Source organism: Nannobrachium achirus, assembly GCF_963921795.1.
Source record: "Nannobrachium achirus genome assembly, chromosome: 15".
NCBI lineage: Eukaryota > Metazoa > Chordata > Actinopteri > Myctophiformes > Myctophidae > Nannobrachium > Nannobrachium achirus.
Window position 1 is genome coordinate 18,131,926 of NC_137822.1, and position 26,599 is coordinate 18,158,524.

Sequence of the window (26,599 nt, forward strand, 5' to 3'; positions counted from 1 at the left end):
CAGTCCTATAGGCTTGTGGCCTGTTTGATTTGAGAAGAAATATTAATCATAAAGAGTAGCCTATTGCGCAACGCGACACATTGTAAGCTTGTAGATTCTAAATTTGGTTATAGAGCGAAAAAAAGTGCTCACTAAGTACAGTTACAATTCTGGTCCATATTTTACTCAGAATTTTAAACAGAAAAGCTATCTAGAACTGAACTCACTTGTAACTGAGCTTTCTCAAAACTAACTAGAAAACAGCGTTCCTCTTCACCAGGCTGGGTGGCCTACAGAGGGCTGTGTCAGTCGTGGGTTGTCGGGGGAGATAGCAACATGTGCTTCCACTATTCTGATTTATATCAGTGTCCCCTATTGACAGAAATGAAATCGCTTTTGGAGGTGTGAAAAGTCACCCAGAAAACAATCACACACACACACACACACACACACACACACACACACACACACACACACACACACACACACACACACACACACACACACACACACACACACACACACACACATACATACAGACAGTGGCGAAAATATAGTCTTCGTCTCTTGGCCTGACAGACTGACAAAGTAATATGCGTATTGCGTATAGTATTACCATAATAATGTATTCATAATAATTGATATGCAATCTTATTCAACCAAATGTTCCATTACTATCTCTTTGTGCAGTACTCAACTCAAACACCGGATGCCACTGTTTGCTGTTGAACAAGTTTGTGTGACTTACAGTAGAGTAGATCACTTCTCCCCTTGGCCTTGAAGGAGTGTTGCTCCTTCCCTCTTTTCTGGTTTTAGTTTGATTTAGGTTCCATCTCTCCTTGTTGTTTTGAGCCATTTCTTTTCTTCTGGACCAGTGGTTCTCAACCCCTTTCACATCAAGGTCCATTACGTATTCAGCCTTTGAGCCACGGGCCACCATTTGATGAGATTTAACCTCTCAGACCCAGAACTTTGAATATTTTGTTATTGTTGGATAAGACTTTGTCCACAATTCCATTGATGTGATACCAATAGGAGTGATCGTTATCTCTCCTATTGGAAACCTTGATCAAAATAACAATTCTTCTACATTCTCTATGTGTAGACTTCTTGTAAATTAAGTTATGCAGATGTTTGACAATAATTTATTGAACTCATTTTACACTCTCAAGAGTTAAAGGACAACTTTTAGTTTTTTACAACAAGGGTTCATATTTTAGATTGTAATTAAAGAATATAAAAGATGAGTATTAAAATTATTTCATTCTCTTCTTTCTATTGTTTTAGAGATTCTTATTTCAGTGGTTGGGGGCATGCGTACAAGTGGCTAAATATGTCATTTTACACAGAATAAGCCCATTCCCAAGATACAACGCAACCTTTCACGGTTGGATGTGACTTTATATGGGGGCTAGAAGTGTTACTGTAAATAGCAATAAAGAAACTGCTGGCTTATTGTGTCTAAAAAGACATATTTAGCCACTTGCATGCCCCCATGCGTACGCATGCCCCACATTTTAGCACGTAAATGCGATAAAACAATAGAACGAAGCAAATTAAAACATTTTAACACTCACTTTTTCTTTTCTCTAATTACAATCTAAAATATGAACCCTTGTTGTAAAAAAACAAAGTTGTCCTTTAAATATCTATAAGGGTCCATTTGGTTGCCAATTTTCATCATTTAACTGGGGACCACCTGGAACCCCCTCAGGGACCACTGATGGTCCCCGGACCACTGGTTGAAAACCACTGCTCTAGATCACCTTACCACCAGTCCAGTACCATTGAGGACACTTTCCTAGTAGTTTCTGCTCAATACATGTTTGTATACATATGGCATAATAATTGCAGTTATCTTTGTCCATAAAACACCTCAATAGAATGTAGTTTTACTCAGTATAATCACACCATTGTAAATGTGAAATTTGATTTATTAGAAGCATATCCAGTGTGTGTCAGTATCACATTAACCAAAACTGCTCTCAGTGCAAAATGGAATTGTACACCATAACAATCAAATGGTTATAGCTGGTTACAAAGGTTTAACTCGAATTAACGAAAATTAACAAATTATTAAACCACTTCAAAGCCATGTCTAAACCATATCCATTGCATAACCGTAAATACAATTAATCGATTAAATAATACCAAACCCATGTCTATACTTAACCATACTAACAGTGCCTATCCTGCCATAGCCAAAGTCAATGTTCAAACTCAAAATGCTTGCAAAGCCACATGTTGTAAACAGTATGGAAAAAGCAAGTACACAGTCAACTCAGTCCCCCTCGCCATACCCATTGTAACTTCAAACTCCATTTTAAAAATTCATTAAAAACACCCATTATTTATTTTCTGTTGACTCATACATACTACCCTCCTAATACGTGAGCAGGCCGTGTTTTTTCAATAACTTTTTTCATTTATTTGTAATAATTCTTATTGTTAATTGTTTTGATCTTCCCAAATAATTATTATAAATAAATGAAAAAAGTTATCGAAAAAACACGGCCAGCTCACGTATTAGGACATTTACATCAAATTTCTATATATTGAATCAAGCAAATCAAAATCTGTCCATGGTGTTCATAAAAGCCTGATTAGACGATAAAATGACCAAAGTGTTTTTGAAAGTGAAATATCCCTTTAACTAAATTCATGCCTGAATTTGTGCAGTACATCCTTTCTAGCGTAGCTATCTAATAGTGACAACCTGTGAACTGGCCAGAGAGTTTCAACACCTGTAGCATTGGTCAATAAGTTTCAAACCAGTCCACGTGTTTACATCAGCTTTCTACATGTTTGGCACACAGTACACCAGTGGTTCTCAACATGTGGGCCGGGGCCCACTGGTGGGCTGTAAGGATACTGCAAGTGGCCACACTAAGATTAAAATGTCATGGTATGTTGTCTTTAAAAATGTTTTCAAGATTTTTTTATTTGTTTTTTAACACCATGTTAAGTCAGATGTCAGCATGGAGAATCATTAAGCAGGACTACAGTGCCATCTTGAGGAAAAGCTGTCAAGTACCCTGAAAAGCTCAAAACAACATAAAGAATAAATAAAATGTAAAAGACAAAGAACAACACACCAAAAACTGAAATTATTTTATTTTTAATACTGTCAGTATGTCAGTGTTGAGATGATTTTCACTATATTTGTCTATGATTTATGATAAAACTTGTAATATGTCCAACAAACCTTAATTCAAGACAACTTAATCACAGTTGTTAATGAAGACATCAACATAGAGTGTTCTGTTGAATATGTATTATTCTTTTTAAACTTTACATCGTTTTAAATGTCAACACATACAGCAGCCACTCGTTCAGTCCATACTTTTCAAACATAACCAAAGAGCCAGTTGGTCACAAATTAAAAATGTATTTGAAAAATACGTACATTTCTAGTCAGACTTTCTGGCTGCAACATTCTCACCTATACCATACGTGTATTAGGGCATTCACCAAATATTCGAATATTTGAATATTTGGATATCAAAGTCACTATTCGGCATTGTTCACGGAATTGTAGGTATTACATTTAATGTGACTCGGTTCCGCAGATAAATATTGTGAAAATAGCAGATCTATTTCAGATCTATCTCGGCTATTTTCACAATGTTCGCCTCTTGCTTACTTAATATTTGACAGTTTGGCCAGTCCTGTCGAATATTTGACTATTCGAATACTTTGAGGTCGAATAATGCGAATACTAAAAATCACTATTCGTGAATGCCCTAATGTGTATATTGCTGTCTTGTGTTCTCTAGTCAACAGATTGACTGAACCTCATTCATACTCCCTCATCACACAGTGAAACATTCTCTAAAATGTTATACAACCTGTTAGACTTCACATTGATGCAGAATATTAGAATTTAACAGTAAGAGGTGCATCTAATTTCAGAAAACTGTATTTTACATTAGGAAAACCTGACTGCTATATTAAATATATTTATAAAAAAAAGCTAATAATGTAAGTCCTCATGGAAAATATTATAGTAGAGAGCCGGTTAATAGATAATCAGAACTAATGGAGCCTTCAACAGTGTAAGGCAATTTGTCAAATGCAGACTGCGAATCAATATTTATGTGATTTTGTTGAAATCATGTTATTTGTTTTCTTTTTTTCTGAGCAGGTAAGCCTTGAATGATATTATATTTACAATATTTTCTTATATATTTCTATGTTTGTATGTGGTCAATGTTGTATTGAAAATATTGACTTGACAATAACAAAGGCAACAATATCCACAAAAAAAACTAACAAAAAAAATCCAGAGCAGTGCAATGCCATTACAGCACATTACATTTAGTATGCTGTATTGTTTAAATTACATTGTTACAAATACACACACAAGTCTATTCCACAAATCTATCTAATTGTGAGACAGATACCACGCTGTACGTTTTGGTCGCTATAGGTTCACTTTTCCTCATCCTGCTTGTGCCTGATCTGAACAGGGATGACAATCTCATTGGTTGGTTGGCTGGTGATTGTCCCAGGGATGATGGGGGCCTCCACAGACAAAACTCCATCAGCAGAGAGGGAGGAGCTGATCTGCTGCAAGTCAACACCGTCTGGCATCCTTACACAGAAAGAAAGAAAACGAAAACAAAGCAAATGTGCTTCAGCAACTCTGGAAACCACCAAGATGTTCAAACCCTTTAAAATTAGGTTGTACATTTTAATTATTGTACATGTAAATTTTAGGAGACTTTTAACCTTAGCTAGAACATAAATACTCCCCTCCCCCCCTTCACTATCACAACCATTTCTGTCCTACGGTGTGCCCTATATTCTACTGTTAAAAAGGAAATCTTAGTAACTACTAAATATTTGTATTGGCATGAATATATAGTTTACAAACTAACATTTGATTTCAAGACATTTAATGAGTTCTTCTGTGACAACTTACTTATATTTTCGTGTGAAGCACCTTGAAACTGTTCCATGCTCGTCCTGCCTTTCTTGATGATTTCCTTCAAATGATAAATGGGGATTTCTTTTTTTTTAAAAAGGCAACTTTCCAAATTGCGGGACACAGATATAGTTCCATATAGTCTTAAGGTGGGTGGATGCAACATACAGTATATAGGTCTAAAATGTAATCTTTGAAGTAAATGTTAGTTATTTCATTCTTATTGACACTCTCTACGTTCGTAATCATGTCACAATATAGGCTATTGCTTGTGTCTAATCAGAAATCTTAAAAAAAAAAAAAAAAGAGTACCTGATATTTGCAAGTACCCCTCCTTTGTAGCGATTGTAATCTCCTCAGGAGAGAACTGTTTGACGTCCAGGGTGATCTTCCATCTGTCCCGTCCTATAATTTCAGACACTCCTACAGACAGTTGTGTCTGGAGCTGCTTGTTGGGCTCTTGCTCATGAAATGGTAGAAGAACAGGAGAATGCGTGAAGCCTGGCCAGTTGAAGGATGCTAGCCTCCTCTTAGCCCAGTCCAGCCAGTTCAGATCGCTAGGCTCCAGTAAGGGAGGAAGGCCGAAGTCTTGCTCAAAGATGCGGTTTGGTTGTGTCCAGTTGGGGAAAGGATCCCAGTTCACATCCCTGCGGAAGATTGGACGGCATAGTTCTTTGTTTTGGTCGCCCATATCCAAGGAGTCACCCTACTGTATGTGGAAAAGATGTTGTAACTGCAAAGCCAGTGGTTCCTTTGCACCACCCTGACAAACAATTAATGACCAAGACAGCACACAAAGCGGCAGCTATGTTATTTCCTCCCAATGGTTAAGAGTTTTCTGGACAATCCAGCTTTGTGCAGCTGTGATGCATCTTTATATACCCAGCAGATCCACTTTAACACTTATCAAACTGTAAAAATGTCTGTGGGATGAGAATGAGCGCAGTGTCATGGGCTGGGTTGTTGTTCTTCTGTTGCCCTGGGACCTAGAGTGGGTAATGTTAATTATCTGTATTTATAACTCAGGGGCGTACATGTCAAGTTGTTTGTGGATGACTCCAACAGCAACAACCAGAGACCTTTTTTCACCGATGGCCTCTGCAGTCTTGTCACATACTGGTGTTCTTTGTGTTCTTCACTTGGATCACAGCTTTGTGCAAAGTGTGAGGGAACAGCATGTGCATTCAGTCTCCAGCAGAGTAAACAGCAGGAATACTTAGCTCCTAAACATAAACAAAAATAAATACATTTAAAATAAAATGACAAAAACTATATAGTCTGGGAATCCATGTTAAATGGAAACTACCGTATTAAGTAATAAGACATAATGAAGGACTGAGAATGCTGGGTACACACACAGTTTTACCATTTAATCTACAAGCTTGCAATGTGAGCTGTTGTTTTTTCTGGTGTGTGTGGCACTGTCTCACGATGAAGCATAAATGAGGCATACTGTAAGTCTGGACCATTGGAACCTTGGTCAAATGATGAATTGACACAGAAATACTGACGCGGTAGAGAGGTAGTGTGGAATTTTGACACCGAGAGCTGCATCTTCATGACCACTGTTCTACATAAGAATGAGACCAAGCTGTCCTAGAATAAACTGGACCTGTAACAGCCAAAGGGGTCAAATGTACTACACCCACATCACCAGCACACTGAGAACTGATGATCTATGATCTAATAAGTTATCACATACGTAAAGCTGTGTGGAAGTCCTTTCCACTCTGGTTATAAGCTGACGCAAAGTTCATGAACTGCATGTGTAAAGTTTATTAACCACTTTCACTTTCCCTGTTTTGGGCATGTGAAAAATGTAAATAATAATAATTCAATTAATTTCAATACAAAAAGTATTCATCTTTTATAGATCTGCTCATTTAGCTACTGTTGAAACAGGGCTGAAGTGGTTAAAATATTCCACCCAGTCTAATAATGAAATAAGTTATCGAAAGAACACGGCCTGCTCACGTATTAGGAAGGTAAAATGAGTCACCAGAAAAAATAATGTGTGTTTTTAATGAATCTATCATGGATAAAATGGAGTTTGAAGTTACAATGGGTTTGTATGTGGAGAGAGGCCCTACCACTGCTCCCTGTTGAAAGTGGAATATATCCCTTTAACCTTAAGGTTAGTATTTGCAAAAAGATACCCTAAAGGCTGAAATACATTGGCATCTATTTACAACTTGGATCATACCGTAATACAGTATGCCCCAGAACCAGACATTTTAATTTAATGTTCTCTGTTTTAACCACTACAATATTTCTGGCACTGTCCACATACATCTCTAATTAATTTTAGGCCTATGTGTCATCATGACTCATTCACCCAGAATGTTCAATGACACTAATTACAAAACATGTGGCAGTAAAGCAATAACAGCTTTAGTAACGGCATATGTACTTGCCCACTCTAAAGCAATCAATATGATCACTCAACATGGTGGCATAGCAAATAGGCTAAACACAAACCCTACAAACCTGAAAAACCTTTACTTTTTAAATTCCATGTGTCAACCCGCCAGCTAGTCTAAAGCAGGGGTCTTCAACAGGGGGTCCAGGTCCTCAGAGTTACAGCAAGCAGACCACCAAATCTTTGTGAGGCATTGTGAGCTTTTTCGGCAAAGTGGTTTCATGTAGAGGGGAAAAGGAGCAAACAAAGTACAGAGCCAAAGGCCAAGTATTGAGTGTTTAAGTGGTTGTCTGAAATAAACATTCATTACAAAACACTGATAGTCAATTAAGCTACAGTATCTATTAAATCTATAAGTTAAATCTGCAACACACACATTATGTAGTTGGGGTCCCTACTTCATCTGTCTCTCAGTCAAGGTGTTCAATTGGCCTGAAAAACGAAGAACCCTTGTCTAAAAGATTTCCATGAAGGATGCACTAAACTAAATTCATTATATTGCATTAAAAAGTTGCCAGCTAAAACATTTAGTAAATTAGAGCCAATCAGCGAAGGGGCCGTGTATGCCCAAATTGCCCATAGCCAATCAGAGAGGGGCAAAGGGTGGTGTCTTCAGGTGACATCATATCAAGGCATACCGGTATATAAGGTTGCATATGGGTATTTATCCAGTTTATAAATAGGCGATCTCTAGACATAAATACTGTCATAAAATGTGCAGTGGTTGTGGGAGTGCAGGTGGCTCAGCTGGTAGTGTTGATGCCTGCAGACTAATTGGTCTGGGTTCAAACCCCGCAGCACCCGGAAACTTGTTGGGTTTCCGGATCCGCTCATGGGGTTGAACCCGATCTGGACGGCTGGGTGGGCGGCCCCAGGCGGCCCCATCCTCTGACCGTCTGTCAGGTAGGACGCATCAGGTGAACCACCAGCACACCCACATTTTTATTTCTTCGTATTTTATTACAATTATATATGCCTTGATATTATGACGTCACCCTTTGCCCCTCTCTGATTGGCTACGAGCAGACAGCCCCTCTCCCTTTGCCCCTCTCTGATTGTCTACAGGCTCATGGCATAAACACAGACACATACTGTACATAGACATACATACTGTACATACAAAGAATATTTTGGAGCTGAGCAATTTTAATAATACAATTTAAATGTAAAGCACTTTTAAATGTACAAGTTACAAAGCGCTTGACGCTTCAAAGATAAACACAACAACACAAACATGTGTGAGGAACACAATAAAAGATTCAAAGGATCGACATAATAAAAGAGCAAATAAAAAGGTAAGAACATGAAAACAAACAGTAATCAGGTAGTAAAAGTAAGTCTGTAAAGGAGTGATAAGAGAACACTACTAATAAACCCTTTTGCAAATCCCGCCCCATTCTGCCCTGTTACTATGATGGGACATTAACCCTGGGCAGATTGTTTTTATAGTGGAAGTGGATGGGATTTTTTTTCCCCTTCATAGCCTCATTACAGCTATATAAAGTACCAAAGGAAAAACACCTAAGTGATATTAATAAAAAGGGAAGACAAAGGTACAGTAGTTACATTGCAAAACAGGGGATTTACCCGAAAATATATGTTTTAATTTGTTTAATCCCAGTGGGACAGAATCCTCTTTGCAGATTCTTTTATAGTGGTAGTGGATGCGATTTTTTTTCCCTTCATAGCCTCATTACAGCTATATAAAGTACCACAAAAAACACATCTACGTGATATTAATAAAAAGGGAAGAAAAAGGTACAGTAATTACATAGCAAAACAGTAGTTTTCCCCCGAAAAATAAATGTTTTAATTAGTTTAATCCTCTGGATCAGAGATAGAAAGAGAAGCGCATTGCATCTTGGGTACTAGGAAGAGGACAGAGAGAATGTTTCTCCTCACATAATAGGCTGGCTTTTCGTAATTCTGCCCATTTAAATTATATGTACCCAATCGTGACTCTTAGACCATTGATAAGGTACATGTGAACTAGTTTGTTGAAGCTTATTCGTTATGATGAGCGAGATCGCTTGACGCTTGCCGTCGCTATCACCGTACCGGCCGATCTCCGTGTCGCGCAGTGCGGACAGTTCTTGAAAGACACATTCAACATTCTCCACTGCACAAACTCCACCCCCGATAGCAAAAAGTGAATGTTTTTTTCTGGTTGGCCAGTCAGGGAGTCTCAGGGACCAATCAGAAGGCTGACAAACGGTCTATTGCTAGCCTGATGTCCTTAGACAGGTCATTCCAAAGTCCAGGGCCCTGGTGGAAAGGGAATGATCACGTTTGTCTTCATTCTAGATATTGGAGTGAGTGACCAAAACACCATAGAAGGATATGTGCAAAAAATGTAATAAAGAAATTGACATCATTGCAATTGAAATAGAGTAGAGTAACGGAATAGAGAAGAATGCAACAATGTTAGCTGCCTCTGTGATACAGAGAGTGTTAACAAACCTGGCACCATGTAATGGTTCTGTCATACCAACTTAGCTACCTAAAACACATGGTAAAATAATATAGTATAAATATAAGTGTAAGAACCAGCTGAAAGTCATGCATTGCAGTGAATGAAACCAATTTTGCAATAATAGCAAAGTAGGCTATAATATTACTTGTTGTTAATGAGTATAATATTATTAAGTAATGTGTTGCAGTATTCCACATAATGAGCAAATGCAATACTGTAAGTTGTCACGGCATTAGGTTTATACCCAATACCTAATATCACCTAATGTCCTACTGTACATTAGCTAATTAGCAATTTTGGAACCTACACTGTACCGGTACATATTTTAGAGATGAAGTTAAACAGTGCAATAGTCTGTAGCTGCATATACAGTACCAGTACTTATAGGTAATTTGTGGTTGTGATTGCCCAAAGGTATCCTGAGGGTGTTACAGAGGGCAAATGCCAGAGCAATAATTTGTTTATCACATGCCCATAACCTTATATATTCACAAGAACACGGACAAATTTGCATTTGGTCCAGTGGTTCTGTCATGGATGTATTTGGCCACAGACCCCCATCTGAAAAAGTTTTGCAGAGAGTAAGACAAGATTTAATTGTGTTAAAATCTTATCTTTGATGGGGACCCCCTGGAACCTCCTCAAGGACCCCTGGGGATCCCTGAAACCCACTTTGAGAACCACTAATTTGGTTAATGCAGAAACCGTGCCGGTCAAGTTTGACATAGGCCTACTTCTTCCGTATCCATGCATTTCTCATTTTCTCATGGCATGACTTTAGTCAGCTACGGATTTCTGGTTAGAACGCCACGGTGGCTTCTTCATCTTCCTCATCCTCAGACTGTGCCATTTTTCTAAATGAGATGAAAAAGACAAAGAGAGAGAGAAAGAATGACCAGCCGAAGACAAGCAATCCACTTTAGACATCTATAATTGTCACAACCATGCCCAGGCAGTCTCCTCCAGTGATCATCATCTCCTGTGTTTACTGTCACCTTAGCCTTAGATTATGACGCCAATAGATCAACAACGATGGGTGTCTTAATCTAAGGCTACACTCACCCAGTGTTGCCAGATGTACGATAATTATCGTATTTGTACGATAATTTGACCCTCTGTACGATGTGCGATCAATAATTCCAAAAATGCCCAAATGTACGATTATTTCGGCATATCACCAAAAAGAGTGTGAATTCACTATTTTCCCTGGCTGCTGATCTGGGATCTGGTTTGGCTTCTCAAGATAAGCCAGGAAATCAGTCAATCTGACCCTAGATCTGTACTTGGAGGCATTAAAAACACCGGTTGCATCTTTCCAGACCAGTTTCAGGCTTTTATTTGTGTAAGCTCCAGGAAGTTTCCTGCCCCCACGCAGCATATCTGATGCGTTTTTGTCACGCAAGAGTCTTAAAAACAAGGTTGTTTCTTACACTAAAGACACATTTTTTGGTGAAATTAAGTTTTTACGCGAGCTCTTTTTTGGCTGTGTACGATAGTTTCATGTCAAATACGATAATTCTGAGCCTCCGGTACGATAATTCAACATTTCCCATCTGATAACACTGCACTCACCTGTCCTCAGCTCAGTTGTTAATCAGTGCTACTCACCTCTTCCCCCTCATTCCTCTCACCTGTCCCTTATTAGCTCTCCTTGTAGTCAGCTAGTCATACAGTATTATGTCTTCACTCTCCTTTATATATCCTCTGTTTGCATTCACTTTAGGTAAACCACCGTAACTCCCCACTGTCAATAGTTACAGACTTCACTGTTGATAGTTACAGACCTATGAGGGTCCATTTGTAACCATCTTAATGGACACTGAGGTTCCCTGGACCCCCCTTGAGACCCTGGCAGTATTGTTTACATCAGGTATGTTTCTAGCCTCCCCTCAGGGTTACATCAGTAACTATTGAACTCTGAAGTTTGTTGCTGAACTTTATTTTTCATGTGGCTATGTTTTGCTTAAACATTTTGCTTCGATTCTTAGTACAATTAACGGTTGCCTCAACTTGCCTGCCTGCTGGGTGTGTCTTTACAATGCCATACCTTTTCTGTTTTTTGGAGTGGAGTATGATTGCTGCTGCCAATGTAATCAGAGCCAAACTTCCGATTACTGAGCCAACCACAATCCCAGTGAGGTTATCTGAAATATGACAAAGATTGTACATTGATGCACATGTTTCAATAACCCTGGCATGTCATAATAGTTGATTTCTTTTAATTTAAACAATATTCCCCAAAGTTTTTTTTCTTTTGTGCATTTTATCAGAGATGAAAATTATTCAGGATGTGAATGTATACAATATACAAGCCCTTATATGTGGTGTTGGCGGTACTGACTACTGATCCATGTTCTGGAAAGTAATTTGTCACATGACCTAGATAAGGGGTTTTCAAACTTTTTTGACTCAGGGCACCCCTGTAAATAACATTTTTATCCACGGCATCCCTGAATTACGCTGTTATTTATCTTTTCTTTACACCTGAGATACAGTATGTCACAGAGGAATATCCGTTTCCATCCAAACTGACTGAAAATAACTTTATACTTGACGTTTAACCACTTGAACCCCAGCATCCCTATTCTGGGGGGTAGGTTCACCAATAATAGCCGATGTACAAGCTCACAACGTTTTAACGCGCTGTGAGCTTGTAGATCTGCTATTTTTTGGTGAAGAGAGTTTGGTTTGAACTTGATGAAAAAATAAGTCATCAAGTACAGTGCAAATCCGGTCTGTTTTACTAAGCATAGTGACATGATATTGATGTAGTGATATTGATGAATTCAAAATATTATCAAAGTATTCTGCGGCACCCCTGTACTGGCATCACCGGCGCCCACATTGGGAAACCCTGACCTAGATTGCATTTCACCTGACTTACCTGCCACACAATCTGTGGGTTCTCCAGACCACTGGCCGTTCTCTTGGCATACGCGCTCCTCAGATCCTATGAGGGTATAGCCAGCGTTACAGGACAACTTCACCACAGCACCTTTCAAATACCTCGTCCCTTCCTTCATCCCATTCTTTGGGGGAGAAAGCCAGCCGCATGACACCACTGCACAGGATGAAGGTGACAATATTTTAGGCTTTAGTAAATTGACACCACAGTATAATGGCTTTTCCAAAGTTTATACATTTTTCATCTGTTTAATATTTATTAATCCACCCACCTGGTGCTAGGTCATCTACAAGAGACACATGACTTTGGAATGAAACCATGGTAGCATTTCCCAACTGTGGGCTGCGGCCCACCAGAATATCATACCTACAGCACAAACATAACAATAATGAATTACAACGTGGACTTCGTATTTTTTACTAGCATTATGCAAACATTTAAGGGAAAAATACATCAAATTTTGACGCAGTCGGACAGAAACCTTGTAGTCCAAAAATGTTACTTTTCAGGAAATGGGGGGGGGGGGGGGGGGAAAGAACCTGTGTTCCAATGGATCCTTTATAATTATTAAGCCACAAGCGCTTGTTAATAACTGAATAATATTTAATTGGTTAAATATTTATATATTTTTTCCCGTAAATTAAAGCCCTACTTCATTATACAAAAGTGTCACACAAAAGTAGTGAAAATAGCAGATCTACAAGGACACAACGCCTCGTGATGCGAGGCATTGTGTGCTTGTAGATCGGCTATTTTCACTATTTGAATCGTTTAAAAAATAATTTAAAAAAAGAAGGTTTTGAACATACAAGGTTTCCACCCGTCAATGATGATATAAAGACGATGTCAAATGTCTGCTCAACAGTGATGTAAAATGTCTGCTCAATAGTGGATATTCTTTCTTTCTTTATGTATGAAAATGTTTCCATACCTACAGTATGCAGAACCTTCTCCAGAGCATATTTCAGATGCCTGATTGGCCAGGGGGTCATCTGGATTATCAGGTACAGAGTACACTGGAACAAAACTTGGGTCATGTTTGGAGGCATAGAGATATGTATTCAGAAGATAGTCTGAATCATATGTAAACAAGGAAGACTCGTTGGATATAGCCCCTAGAAAAAAAAAAAAAAAGAAAACATGCTATGAAGAAAAAAGAAAAAGAAAAAACATGCTATGAAAAGCATCCATCAACAGTGGTTAAGTAATTATCCTGAGTAAATTAGACACTTTAGTTATAGAATGTTTTAAGCACAAAATCGCATTACACTTATGGGAATACTCCACAGTCAAATTAACATTTGTGGCCATTCTGAACACTTGCTGTCTGATCCTATAATACCCTTAATTCTCTGCAAGTTCACGAGGACAATGGATTTAGATGATGCAAATAATCTGTGGTGCTTTCAATACCTGCCTCTGTGATACAGAGGCAGGTTAGAATAAACATAATTTAAAGTTGCATAGTTTGATATTTTTGATAGTCACAAGCCCTGATATGTGTTGAATGTTTCACTGAGACAACACGACCAATTAATATGAGCATCGTCCATTCCACAAGACATTGGACTCCCGTAACACTTTGCAATATGGCTCAGTTTCATACTTTTCCTCGTATTAACAATTCCCCTTGGGTGGGCTATACGGGGCCACTTTGGACCACACTTTTAATGTTAAAGTGTTGTTTCTTACAGCTTCCTCCGAATCTGAACAGCTCTTCATTGCTTTGATTGGACACAACTGTGCCATCACCAGCAACAAGGTCATCTTGGGCGTCCCCATCCATCTTCCCTAACAGCCCGAGTGTGGAGCCGCTGAATTCCCCTGGTAGAAGCACAGTAGTTGTCATGGTTCCCTCCCTTAGTCGCACTTCAATGCCAGCGCCAGTGGGGAACATGACAGTCACATTCGTAGGACTGGGAGAAAACACAAATACACCTAGAACAGAGGGTTAGTTAAATTAGTTAAATTATATATTTTCACTGTGCTCTTTTATTAAAGTTCATACCGAGGCTCAAATGTGTAAGGTGCTCTTGAATACATCTTGACACACAGTATTGGGTAGTAACTTGTAATTTCTTAAACACTCCTCTTCGAACAAGAGCTCTTTCCTTGGTTTATGGTCTCATCTTAGTACAGAGAGAAATAATATATTCTTTAAGGCATGTGAAACAGTTTTGGCTTGTTTTTGACACATTTTGAGCGGTACCAGCTGCTCCAACAACTGACCGTGTGTTTATGTCTGTCTGTCCATATGTATCAGTATAGCCTCATCAGCTGCAATACCGCTGGGTGACCAACCTTCAAGTGGAGCTGTTGAGCAGCCTTAAAGTGATACTAAATGTGTACTATGGTATGGTATAGGCTAAGGCACCGCTCTCTCCCACTGGGTGGGATTCTTTTAAACAGCAGTTTGGAAAGAAGATGACAGTGAGAACTCAACATTCAAATCTTTCATCTTCCTTGTGCAATGCAAAGTCATTGTTGTCCTTATCCTATTATGTGGTACTGTCAGTCAGATATTGTAAATTATTTACAAAATAATTTGCAGGGCCAGATATTATTGCTGACGGGCCAGTTCTGGCCACCGGCCCACCTTTTGCTTACCACTGACTCAGCAGTGACAGGTACTGTACCCCTGTACCACCCCATATATCTATGAGCAGGCACATGCACACATAGACATCAAAGGGGGCTTGACCCTGCCCTTTTATCCGTCTGTAAAAAGTGCCTCTCTATGTAGAAAACCATGCCGTTATGTCACATCTCCAGTATGCTTAGTTCAGTGTGGTATCAAGCACCGAAAATAGCCGACCTCCATGCTCACAATGCGTCGCAGCGCGACGGCTGGTTTTCGATATTTCCACCAAAAGGCCCTTTTAGAAATTTTAGCCCCTGCCTCTCTAACATTCTCTACACGTCCCTGTCTATGAGTGAGTATTCTTCTTACCTTTCAAGTCCATCCAGCTTTGCTCTGCAAAGGAAAGGGATTTCTGATTCTGCAGCACCTCAAGGATGTGCTTTGTGCTGTCAAGTCGCACCTCTATAACATCAGAGAGCCCTTCACGCATCGCAACTGACGACATTTTGGTAGCTTTCACCATAGTTCCTATCAGCATGAAAATAAGAGTAGGTGAATATTAATGTGTTTAAAAAAACTTTCCCTGAGGATTTTATGTCTGTAAAAATGTTTCTAAATCTTTCAATAATCATGAAAATAGCCGATTTACAAGCTCTCAACAAGTCGCAATGTGTTGTGAGCTTGTAGAGCTACTTTCACTATTAATTTTTTTTGCAAAGCATAAAATAGTAGAGCTTAAAGGTAGGGTAAGTGATTTTCTTCTGGTGAAAACAAAAAGTGTCCCTCCAGCTCTTTAATAAACTGAAAATACGTTTACATGTGGGTGACACATTTTCAGCCATCAGGAAAGAGTATCCAGTTTTAAGAGTATTAACACTTACTAAGTAATATCACTTACCCTACCTTTAGTAGTTAATGAGTCATTTAGCCATTATAACCTATTTAGTAAAGACCTCAGGCTCCAACAACTTACCATTCATTAGAGTTACAGGCTCTGTTCTACCTTGAACTGTCAGCTGCTTGCTGGCTGAGATCACCAGGGAGTATTCCCCCTTGCCATTGAAGGAGTAGCGGACACCATCAAACGTTATGAAGTGGGGATCTCCAAACACCACACCTAACACAAGACATCCAAGCTGCTGTGAAAAAATGTATCTGCATTGACATTATCGACAGGAAGAAAAAGTATAGTATAGTATAGTATCAAACATTATGTGAAAATGAGAACTTAACCACTTGAACCCAAGCATTACCTATTCTTGGGGGAACCTTAGTGGAACATAGCAGATTATTTTTGGTGAAGATATACAGGTATAGCGGAGGCCATGGGAATACGGTAAATAAGGCCCAAGAAGTATAGGGATTGGGTTACTCACTCACCCAGTTTGGGCGGAAGGTAGGTTCTGCAGTCACTGGAGGGCCGGTGAGTAAAGTAGTAGTGACAGTTGTCGGACCATAGGCAGCAGTAGTAGAAGCTAAGGACATCATAGACCCAGTGGGATTCTCCAGGAACCCTGGGGGGCTTCTTGTAAGGAGGAGAGCCCCAGTCATGTGCTCTGTCTGGGGTACTTCCTCCAATAGAGTCGGCAGTCAGGACCTGGGCCCCTGTGCTGTCATAGCAGCACTGTTGCCCAGCCGCATATTTAGGGCTACCAAAAAGAAATATTAAAGTTTTTGAACCATAATATCGATCAATGCAATTAGCTATAGTGTATTTCACTGGCCTTATTTCCCATATAATTGCTAATGTAGGTCAGTGAGAACAAGAGCCTTCAGTGTGAAAATTGCAAGAAGTATCATGAGTTCTGTACATATCAGGTAAAAGTATTACAGGTCAAAGACTCACCTTGCTTGTATGGCCCTGACACAGTGAACACATCCAGGGTGGTAGGTGCACACACTGCCCTTCTCTATATCACAGCCATAGTCAGTCTGAAGTGAAAGAAATAGTATCAATACCTCCCAAAAGTTTAATTCAGCAAGTTCAACCATATCAACTACAGCCCTATACTGTACTTCTTTGACTGGGGTCCCACAGGGGTCTATATATTTGGTCCTTTTCCGTTGTGAGTTTAAAGATCTGGTATTTTAGCTGAATGTTTGACTATTTTCTCCAAATGTTGACATGTTCAGAATTTGAATGCTAAGAAGGTCTGTTGGCATGCTTTGGCCATGACAGGCCACCATCATTGATGTAAACCTTCCCACTAGGTTACTTAGATAATTGTACTTATCTTCTATTGATCATTGGCTATTTGTTGTCATTGATTATCTGATCACTTTTTGCCCTGACATTGAGTCATGCTTCTGGCTCAGAGGTCTTATACTGTACATTGTCTTTAGCCAATGACTTTGGTATAAATATGTTCCTTTGTCTATCACTAGTAAGACGCCTCAGGGCGACAAGCGACCTCAAGTCGCGCCATGTGTTGGCCGTCTGGCCAGTGATGTATATCGGACCAGTTACACATATATGGAGACCCCTGGTACCCATATATGGAGACCATGTACTATATGGAGATATGCTGCGAGAGCCCAAACATTACTCAGTTATTCGTTATGTGAAAGTCCTATGACCTGACTCCATATATGGGCATAAAAGGGATTCTGTTAGTGTTGTTCCCCTGAAATCACAGAGCAGTCAGAGTGTGATGTCAGAGTGGCAAACTCATTCTGTTAGTGTGGTTTCCCTGACATCACAGTGATGTCAGAGCATGATGTTAGAGCGGTACACAAAAAAGTGTACACGTCCAGACGTCCAGACAGAGTAAGCATGTGCTTTTTCACATACTAAACTGACACAACAAACCATTTGCCTGATGAAGACCTAGGTTGAATCATTGCACTTGTAATAAATATGTCTTAAATATAATGTATAAGATGTGAACACAATCTCCTCATTGAACAGGCCAATCATTCACATCCTTGGCTGGCAGGAAATTGAAGAACTGTACTGTACATGCATGCAACTTTAAATGTATTCATGTAATTCTGCATGTGCAGAAAATTCACTCGAAAATTGCCAAGTCACAGTAAGGGTAATCTGAGTGTCCTGCGGTTCAACCAATATATGTCAACCATAATAATCATGAATCAGCACTTCCCTGTCTCTCTTCAGCATACTATCTAATGAAGTGACTGGGAAGAAAACCTGTAAGAAGCAATAAAGCAAGTCTGCTGATAAGCGTTCAGCAGTTACCAGCCACAAAACTGATGAAAGCCCCTGAAAAAAAGGTATTCAGCTAAACAAAACGTGCGTGACTATTATGTTCCACACTGTCTGGGACTTTGTAACTTTAGTTTCAACTGAGTGGTAAACAGTTACGACACAAAGGCCTCTCTTCATGAAAATAACCCCATCCAGCAATAAAAGTTTATATCTGAATGAAGTCATGTTTGCAAATAAGTTCACGTGAAGACGTGCATCACGTGTAATGAGAAGCAGCTATCAGCTAGCGTACAGTATATAGATAACACTTCCGTAGGTCAGGGGTTTTCAAAGTGGGTGACGGGGCACCCTGAGGTGCCGCGACGGCAGTCCAGGGGTGCCGCGAGATGATTTGATAATATTTGACATTTATTTGGAAATTTTTAAATATATTTAGTCATTTTGAACTTGAAGTACAAAGTTATTTTCAGTCAGTTCTAACCTAACATAATCGCTAAAATATGCTATAAATATAAGGTGCTGGGAGTGAAAATTAGGAATATAATAATGTAGGGGTGCCTCGGATGAAAAAAATATTTATAGGGGTGCCCCGAGCCAAAAACGTTAGGGAACCCTGCCGTAGGTGCATTTCACTGTGTTTGTTGTTTTAAGTATGCAATGTCACAATTAAATTATCTCAAATTCCATTCCACAATCTGCCAATTGCTTTTATGGGAACACCTTTTCACCAGAGAGCTTCCAGTAAAATACCTTAATGCATTTAGTTCTGAGTATAATAAGCAAGTATGGGGAAAATTCAAATGACAATTCTCAACCACTGGATACACAAAGAGCACTAAATGTTGTCCATGTTTTACAACAGGGCAGTGAGAGACAGCCTCTGACTTTAATATAAATGATTTTAACCTAAATCTTCATTTTCTACGCAGCATACTTACATGAAATCGTCCTGTGTCTGCTCTTGCTTGGGCCAAAGTGCACGGACAGTCTATGGTCTCATTGAGGAAGTAAGGCAGACGCTCCCTCTCCAGCTGGTCCCACGCCAAGCACTTTTCCAAGGCCCAAGTCGCTGAATCCTGCCTAAACTCCTCCTCCAGATGCCAGGCAAGAGCATGGTCTTCACTCCACACAGCATGCACATTACTAGGCCAGTCACAACAAAGATCCCTCATTAGCTTCATTCATTGCACATTTTTATATAGTATCTCTTAAATCACTAAATACCTATTCCAATGAATTCATATCACACCATATATGACATTTTACTAATGAGGCATTAAAGCTACTCTTTTGCACATTGACTTGAGAAAAGGGACAGGTTTGTAACAGGGCAAGTGTTCATGGAATGAGAGTGCTACAGTAATTGTTTTAACCACTAGTGTCCCTATTCTGAGGGATACATTCAGTGAAAATAGCAGCTCTATGTTGACCATTTTTGGCAAAGACATTTAGTGGAAAAAAGGGGGACCCCTGATCGACTAAGTATGAATAAATAGCCTATTGTTTATGACTACACATGCCATTTTAAACAGACATACCACATGCCATCTGAGTAGCTGCTGGGGCTAATACGTATAGAGCCAAGCTCCCACGTTGAAAAACCTTTTTCTGCTGGTGTTGGTACAAATGTGAAGGTGCCATTGTTTGGATGATCCCTGTGCAGAGAATACAGGTACTCCCACTTGGCCAGCCAATGTTGTGAGTAGGGCTCTCCTACAGAGATAAGAGTCCATGCTATTTCTCACATGATTTTCTTTGTTTTTATTATTATATTTATATTGATTAAGGCAAGTTATTGAGTTGGACCAACTCACTGGCACTCACCTGTCTCCGCGTAACCCCAGACCTCTATATTGACCCTCTCGGCGCGGACCAAGTTGGGGGTCCATGTCATGTGAAGACTGCCTCCAACGTTAGGTGTGCCATAGTACTGCCATTTTGTTGAGTTGACCAGAACTGCCTTGAATTGAGCGTTTAATTTGCCAGTATGCACTGTTGGGATGCATTTGAATTCAAAAAGAAAAACATTCAGCATATGATATGAACTCAAAGAAAGATGCTGTAGTACAGGGTTTTCTGAGGCCAAACCACAGAATAATAAGAATGCCTCATCTGCACACTTATGTATACCTGATAGCCATGCTCCATTTCTGTTGAATGTTGTGCCATTATCTGAAGAGATTTGAAAAGGAATCCATCCTGTTTCATACAAGAGGGGTGAGATACAATGGCCTCTGCTGTTTTCATCGACATACCCCACCGTGTTGATGTTATCGTTGAACCTAGCATTATATGGAAAGGGGGAAAAAAAGGAAAAAATATATATATATACTTTAAATATATACAGTATATATATATATATATATATATATATATATATATATATATATATATATATATATATATATATATATATTGGTATGTAATGTTTTTGTTTTAAACAACACATATAATTGTATTCTGTATTATGAAACATACTATACATTAAGCATAAACCTAGCGTCCCTATTCTATGGCCAACATAGAATATATCTATATATATATCTTCACCAAAAATAGCATCTCTATAAGTTTACAATGTGTCATGATGTGTTGTGACTTGTGAGCTTGTAGATTTGCTATTTTTTTGCCAAAGAGACGTGGTGTAGAGGAGCAAAGGAGCTGACCAAGTATAAGTACGTGTAGGGTTTAAGAGGGTAAAATGTAATGACTAAGCCCCTCATTTAAAGCCTCGTAAACCAGCCTCCTCTGGTATTTAGGCTGTAAACATGATGGAAAGAAATGTGTCAAATCCCTTCAAGATGTTCTATTTTACAAAGCATGGTGCACTATATTCAGGAATGCATATATGTTAAACTGAAGGGTAAAATAGAATGTCTTACCTGCACACAATCAGGGAACTCTTATTGAAACTTGTATCAAGCACAACAAAATCAGTTCCACCAAAAATGGACCCAGAATAGGGACGGATGTTCACACAGTAGTCACTGTAATCCGTACAGCAGCTCCCAAGCGACACACACGTTGGATGGCAAGAACACAAGTCTAATCTGGCACCACAGTTTCCTGCACATGTCTGTCCTGTCAAAGATAAGACAAGATATACACTATACAGTATATACAGTGTAGATACAGTATGTGTCACAAACAGCACTTGAAATTTGCATTGAAACTCACTCACTTACCTAATGATGTGCATAAATTTGAAACCAAGAGAAGGACAATCACAGCAGAGCAAGTGTTCCTTTCCATAATGATTCACCAACTGAGGTTCACGATCCTGCTCATGTGAGAATGCTGATCTGCTTCAAAGTCAGCATTTTCTAAACCTTGACCCACTTGTCACTCCCTTTTGTCACTGCCATTCTAGTACTAACATATGTGGTGAGTGATACAAGCAAAGGTCAATGTGATAATGATGTGGAATAATTTCTTCTAATGTGAGTGCCTACTGTCTTTGTTATCATGTGTACTACTACTAGTCTGTGTTAAGATGTCTTGTGACGAACATGTGAGGATGATATTGATCCTTGGTCTTCTGATGATGGAAAACATTGTAGACACTAGGTGCCAGGGTTTTTGTATTTAAAGGAGTAGTTCACCCACAAAATGACTTTTTTTCTATTGATTAGTCACGCCATCTTTCGCCTTCTTCGCCATGGAGACTTGAGTTCAATAATATTTTTAGTTTTTTGTCACATTCCTAAGACAAAAATGTGATAACAATAAATTTACCCCCATTCGTTCCGGATGGAGACCCGTTTCGAAACGGGTCCCCATCCGGAATCAATGGGGGTAAATTTACTCAAATACATTTTTTGTCTTAGGAATGTGACAAAAAACTAAAAATATTATTGAACTGTACTCTCCATGGCAATAGAAAAAAAGTCATTTTGGGGGTGAACTACTCCTTTAAGTAAAACTACAGTAACAAGATAAAAAACTAACGCAAATTGACAAAACATTTTTGTTGCCGGGGTTATTGCATTGATAACGTGTCGATTAGCATGTTCACGGTTCGATACCTGGCTGGTCTCTGTATAGTCCTTCCCTTCCCTCTCTCTCACTCCCTTTCCCTCTCTCACTTTCCTTCCCTTTCTCTCCCTATACCGCTCTCCATCTTCCTCTGCCCCCCCCTCTCATCTTATCCCACCCTCTGATCATATACGTTTTTTAATGACCACAATCCCATATTCACTGAGGGATGACAACTAGGTGACTTCAATACCATAGCCTGGAGGGATGAAGCTAGCCCATGACCACTAACTTGGTCACTTTTGACCAATGCTGTAACTTCGTTACCTGTAACTTGGTCTCTCATTACCGTCAAAGACAACTGTAGGGCCAGATTGAGCCAAGCCAAAAATATATTCTGTCAGCTGAATTTGTACTTCTCCACAACCCCTTTGATCATTGCACTTACATTAAGCTAAATTATTTATTAACAACTAAATTATAGCAAATGGCAGCAATTACCTTTCTTTTCCCACTCCCAGACAGACTGCCAGCTCTCTTTTTAATGGATAGTGTATCTTGAATTAACAGAATTGTGTCTGATCACCTTTTTCCTCCTGTTGTTTTGTTAGTTGAGGATTTGTCTTGGGTTTACTTTCATTTGCATACGTATTACTATATGGATGTATATATATATTAGTTGCTGGTGGTTTTTGGGAGCTTTTAAGATTGTTGCACCTTGGTTCTCCTAAGCTGGGGCTGTAACAACTGCATCTGCTTGCGACTGCAACCTGTTCCTGTTCGCGGATGACTCGGCTCTCCTAGTCTCGGGCAAGGACCACTTGCAGGTTGAAAAGACACTTAACTCTGAACTGAGTAAGATCTGCACATGGCTTAACGACAACAAATTATCAATTCACCTGGGCAAAACCGAGTCCATCCTCTTTGGATCAAATCATAACCTCAAAAAGGTAGAGAACTTCACAATCAAAGTGGGTGACAAGGTCATAACACGAAAAAACGAAATCTCCTACTTAGGATGTATCCTTGAAGCTAATCTTTCCAGCGAAAAGATGACTTCAAAAGTAATACAAAAAATCAACCAACGAACTCGTTTCCTACAGAGGATCGCCCCAATGGTCAACTTCAACACACTGAAGACCATAGCTGGTGCAATAATCCAGCCCCTCTTTGACTATGGAGTCCACGTATGGTATCGTGACGCCCCACAAGCCCTAAAAACTAAACTCCAAACAGCCCAAAATAAACTAATTAGGGTCCTGCTTAACCTTCCCAATCAGACTCACCTCACCGCTACTCACCAGTTAAGAGTGGGGTGGCTCAGAGTAGATGACAGAGTACAGCAACTTGCAATGGGCCTGGTGTACAAGATACACTACACCACTATGATACCCAAGTACCTGTCAAAATACTTTAAAAACGTTAAGGATGTCCATAATTACAACACCAGAGGCAGTGCCACAGATCACGTTCAACCCAGAGTCAACTCAAAGAAAGGGTCGAACTCGTTCTTCTGCTACACCACAAAAATGTGGAATGCCTTACCGAAGGCCATAAAGGAGTGTGGATCACTAGCATCCTTTAAAATTGCCCTAAAAAACCACTTACAGGCAGCAGCCGTTCACAACTGGTAAAAACCTAGCCCAACCCTACCCTCCCTGCCCCTTCCTTGTATATACTGTACATACTGATTGTTTAGACTTACTGTTACCTGCCCCTTCCTTGTATATATTGTATATACTGTACTTACTGATTGTATAGACCTACTGTTTTCTTTTTTTCTTTACATATCTACTGCATAGTACTGTGTTCTATTTGTCTGTCATTCAATGTTATATGAGATACTTTAATGGTTTCCTGTTGAAATAAGCTTAGTCTTTTCATGGATCTCCTTTTAGTAGACCTTGTACCAGTGAACTGTACCGTCATGAATCTGTACATTTTCCTATGCAAACTTCTAATAAAGCCTTCAATCAATCAATCAAACTCTTGTAATCAAATGCTTCAGTTTAAAGAAATACATATATCTATATTATAGATACGATACTTGTTGGACTACAGTGAATTCTAGATTGGGTTTCACCAGGAATTCGTAAATCCATATTAAAGTTTGCATTTTAAGTCCTTACTATGACCGTAGTTAGCTGCAACCTAAGGTCTCAAATTTAAAGGAAAACTAAACCCTGAGGCACTTGCTAATTTTGTTTGTTTGCTGCCATCCAAAGGTTAACTAGAAATGTGCGCTCAGTGGAGTGCAAATCTCTGCTAGGAGGCATGCCCAGTAATAACACTCCCACTGTCTGACACTGTAACCCCCCCCCCCCCCCTCTCTCTCTCTCTCCTGCAATTATTATTGTCTCCACCAGCCGAAGGCTGAGGGGAGAGTATGTTTTCCCCTCCGTCCGTCCGTGCGTCCGTGCGTCCGTCCGTGCGTGCGTCCGTCCGTGTGTCCTCGCAGTTTGTGTGCAGCTAATCTCAGTCGCCGTTGGCCCGGTCGCTGCCAAAGTGAGCACACACATTCCCTGGATGCCAATCTAGAACCTCTGCCCTAAATTTTTCAAATGGGCTTTTTCTAGCGCCACCTAGTGGCCGATGTGTGTCCGTCCGTGTGTCCTCGCAGTTTGTGTGCAGCTAATCTCAGTCGCCGTTGGCCCGGTCGCTGCCAAAGTGAGCACACACATTCCCTGGATGCCAATCTAGAACCTCTGCCCTAAATTTTTCAAATGGGCCTTTTCTAGCGCCACCTAGTGGCCGATGTTTGCAAAACACATTTCTGTGCACTATTCTTACAGGTTTTGTCCAAAAATCCTACAAATCGGTAGGCAGTATCTCGACAGTCATGTGATCGACACGGATCTGTCCGATTTTGCATATTCCATCCTGATTGGCTAAGATTGGCTTCCAAAGTTTGTAGGATTGCGTGCGTCCTCGCAGTTTGTGAGCAGCTAATCTCAGTCGCCGTTGGCCCGGTCGCTGCCAAAGTGAGCACACACATTCCCTGGATGCCAAACTAGAACCTCTGCCCTAAATTTTTTAAATGGGCCTTTTCTAGCGCCACCTAGTGGCCGATGTTTGCAAAACACATTTCTGTGCACTATTCTTACAGATTTTGTCCAAAAATCCTACAAATCGTTAGGCAGTATCTCGACAGTCATGTGATCGACACGGATCTTTCCGATTTGGCATATTCCATCCTGATTGGCTAAGATTGGCTTCCAAAGTTTGTAGGATTGAGCCGTTTTGAACAAAATGCCTCAAATCACAAACGCAAAGTGCAATTATCATGAAATCGCGCACACACGTTCCCACTAGGCCGAGGAAGAAATGCCACGTATTCTTTTTTAAATCAGCCTCATGGTGGCGCTATAACAGGCTGATTTGTGGTTTTACCTATAACTCCACCGATCAGTTCACAAGGACGCACGGTCTGGTGGAGACCTGTGCTCGGAAGAGTACTGCTTCTAGTTATTATTGTTATTTGATATTTGTATATTCCCCTAAGGAGTCTCTACAGAGGAAAGGCCATGAGGTTACTAAAATCAGAAAGGTTCATCTTGCAATCTGCCTGTTAGATTATCATGATTGTATCATGTGTGCAAAGTTTACGTTTTAGCCTGACGGTGGCAGTAGAAGCAAGGTCACTGGATCACTCACATTTCCTCCAAGTTGGTGGAAAGTCTGGTGATGCGAGGTTACATTTTTGAGGGCTGCCTGCCGCACCAACATTTGACAGAGTGTGATGCATGCCCATATGTCCGCATGAGTATGATAACATCAGCTGCAGCCACCCAGCGGTGTTGTTGAGCAGCCTGCTTTTTTATGGCAAAATGTACTAATTTCATTTAACAAAAATCACACCCAGTGTGAAGTGAGCGGTGCCTTAGGTGGCCAGTGGCAATTCGTTATAGTTATAGCCCTCAGTGCATGTGAATGGTCCTCTCAACACTAGTAGTGCCACTTGAAGGCTGCTCAACAGCTCAAAAATCCAAGTTAAGTGAAGACACTCAAATAAATGTTAAGGAATACTAGGCCTATACTCCATGTGCTTCATTAGCCTACTGTCTTTCACTGCATGCTGGTAATACGACATAATAATACTGTTAACTATTGACATGGAATGATCACACTGAAGACAAAGCTGCAGACCTCCCAAAATAAGGGGAAAAAACCG

The 26,599-nt window shown here is 39.9% G+C and overlaps 2 protein-coding genes across 2 annotated transcripts; both read right to left on the reverse strand.

The window, feature by feature from the left end:
- Positions 1-4,410: 4,410 nt before the first annotated feature.
- On the reverse strand, positions 4,411-5,597 carry LOC308298797 (heat shock protein beta-1-like; the record flags this gene model as incomplete). The annotated part of the gene is made up of 3 exons (XM_080742473.1): positions 4,411-4,573; positions 4,904-4,967; positions 5,219-5,597. 3 exons carry the CDS (start codon positions 5,595-5,597, stop codon positions 4,411-4,413), a joined length of 606 nt encoding a protein of 201 aa, XP_080598599.1.
- Positions 5,598-10,474: 4,877 nt separating this feature from the next.
- susd2 (sushi domain containing 2) lies at positions 10,475-22,131 on the reverse strand. The gene is made up of 16 exons (XM_080743203.1): positions 21,639-22,131; positions 21,336-21,534; positions 20,584-20,735; positions 20,278-20,445; positions 19,992-20,166; positions 19,392-19,596; positions 17,131-17,216; positions 16,665-16,933; positions 16,258-16,401; positions 15,654-15,812; positions 14,396-14,641; positions 13,635-13,818; positions 12,975-13,069; positions 12,683-12,859; positions 11,846-11,942; positions 10,475-10,652 (listed from the first exon to the last, which is right to left on the reverse strand). The coding sequence occupies exons 1-16, from the start codon at positions 21,703-21,705 to the stop codon at positions 10,598-10,600; spliced, it is 2,478 nt and encodes an 825-aa protein (XP_080599329.1). The 5' UTR covers positions 21,706-22,131; the 3' UTR covers positions 10,475-10,597.
- Between the last annotated feature and the right edge of the window lie 4,468 nt (positions 22,132-26,599).

Bases quoted from the DNA above. Each gene is read 5' to 3' on its own strand.
- susd2 (XM_080743203.1), bottom strand. From the start codon at position 21,705: ATGGAAAGGAACACTTGCTCTGCTGTGATTGTCCTTCTCTTGGTTTCA. The intron at 20,167-20,277 runs GTGAGTGCCAGT...TTATCTCTGTAG, and splicing joins CTGGGGTTACGCGGAGACAG to GAGAGCCCTACTCACAACAT. The intron at 13,819-14,395 runs GTAAGAAACAAC...TTTTTTTTCTAG, and splicing joins GTTCAGATTCGGAGGAAGCT to GGGCTATATCCAACGAGTCT.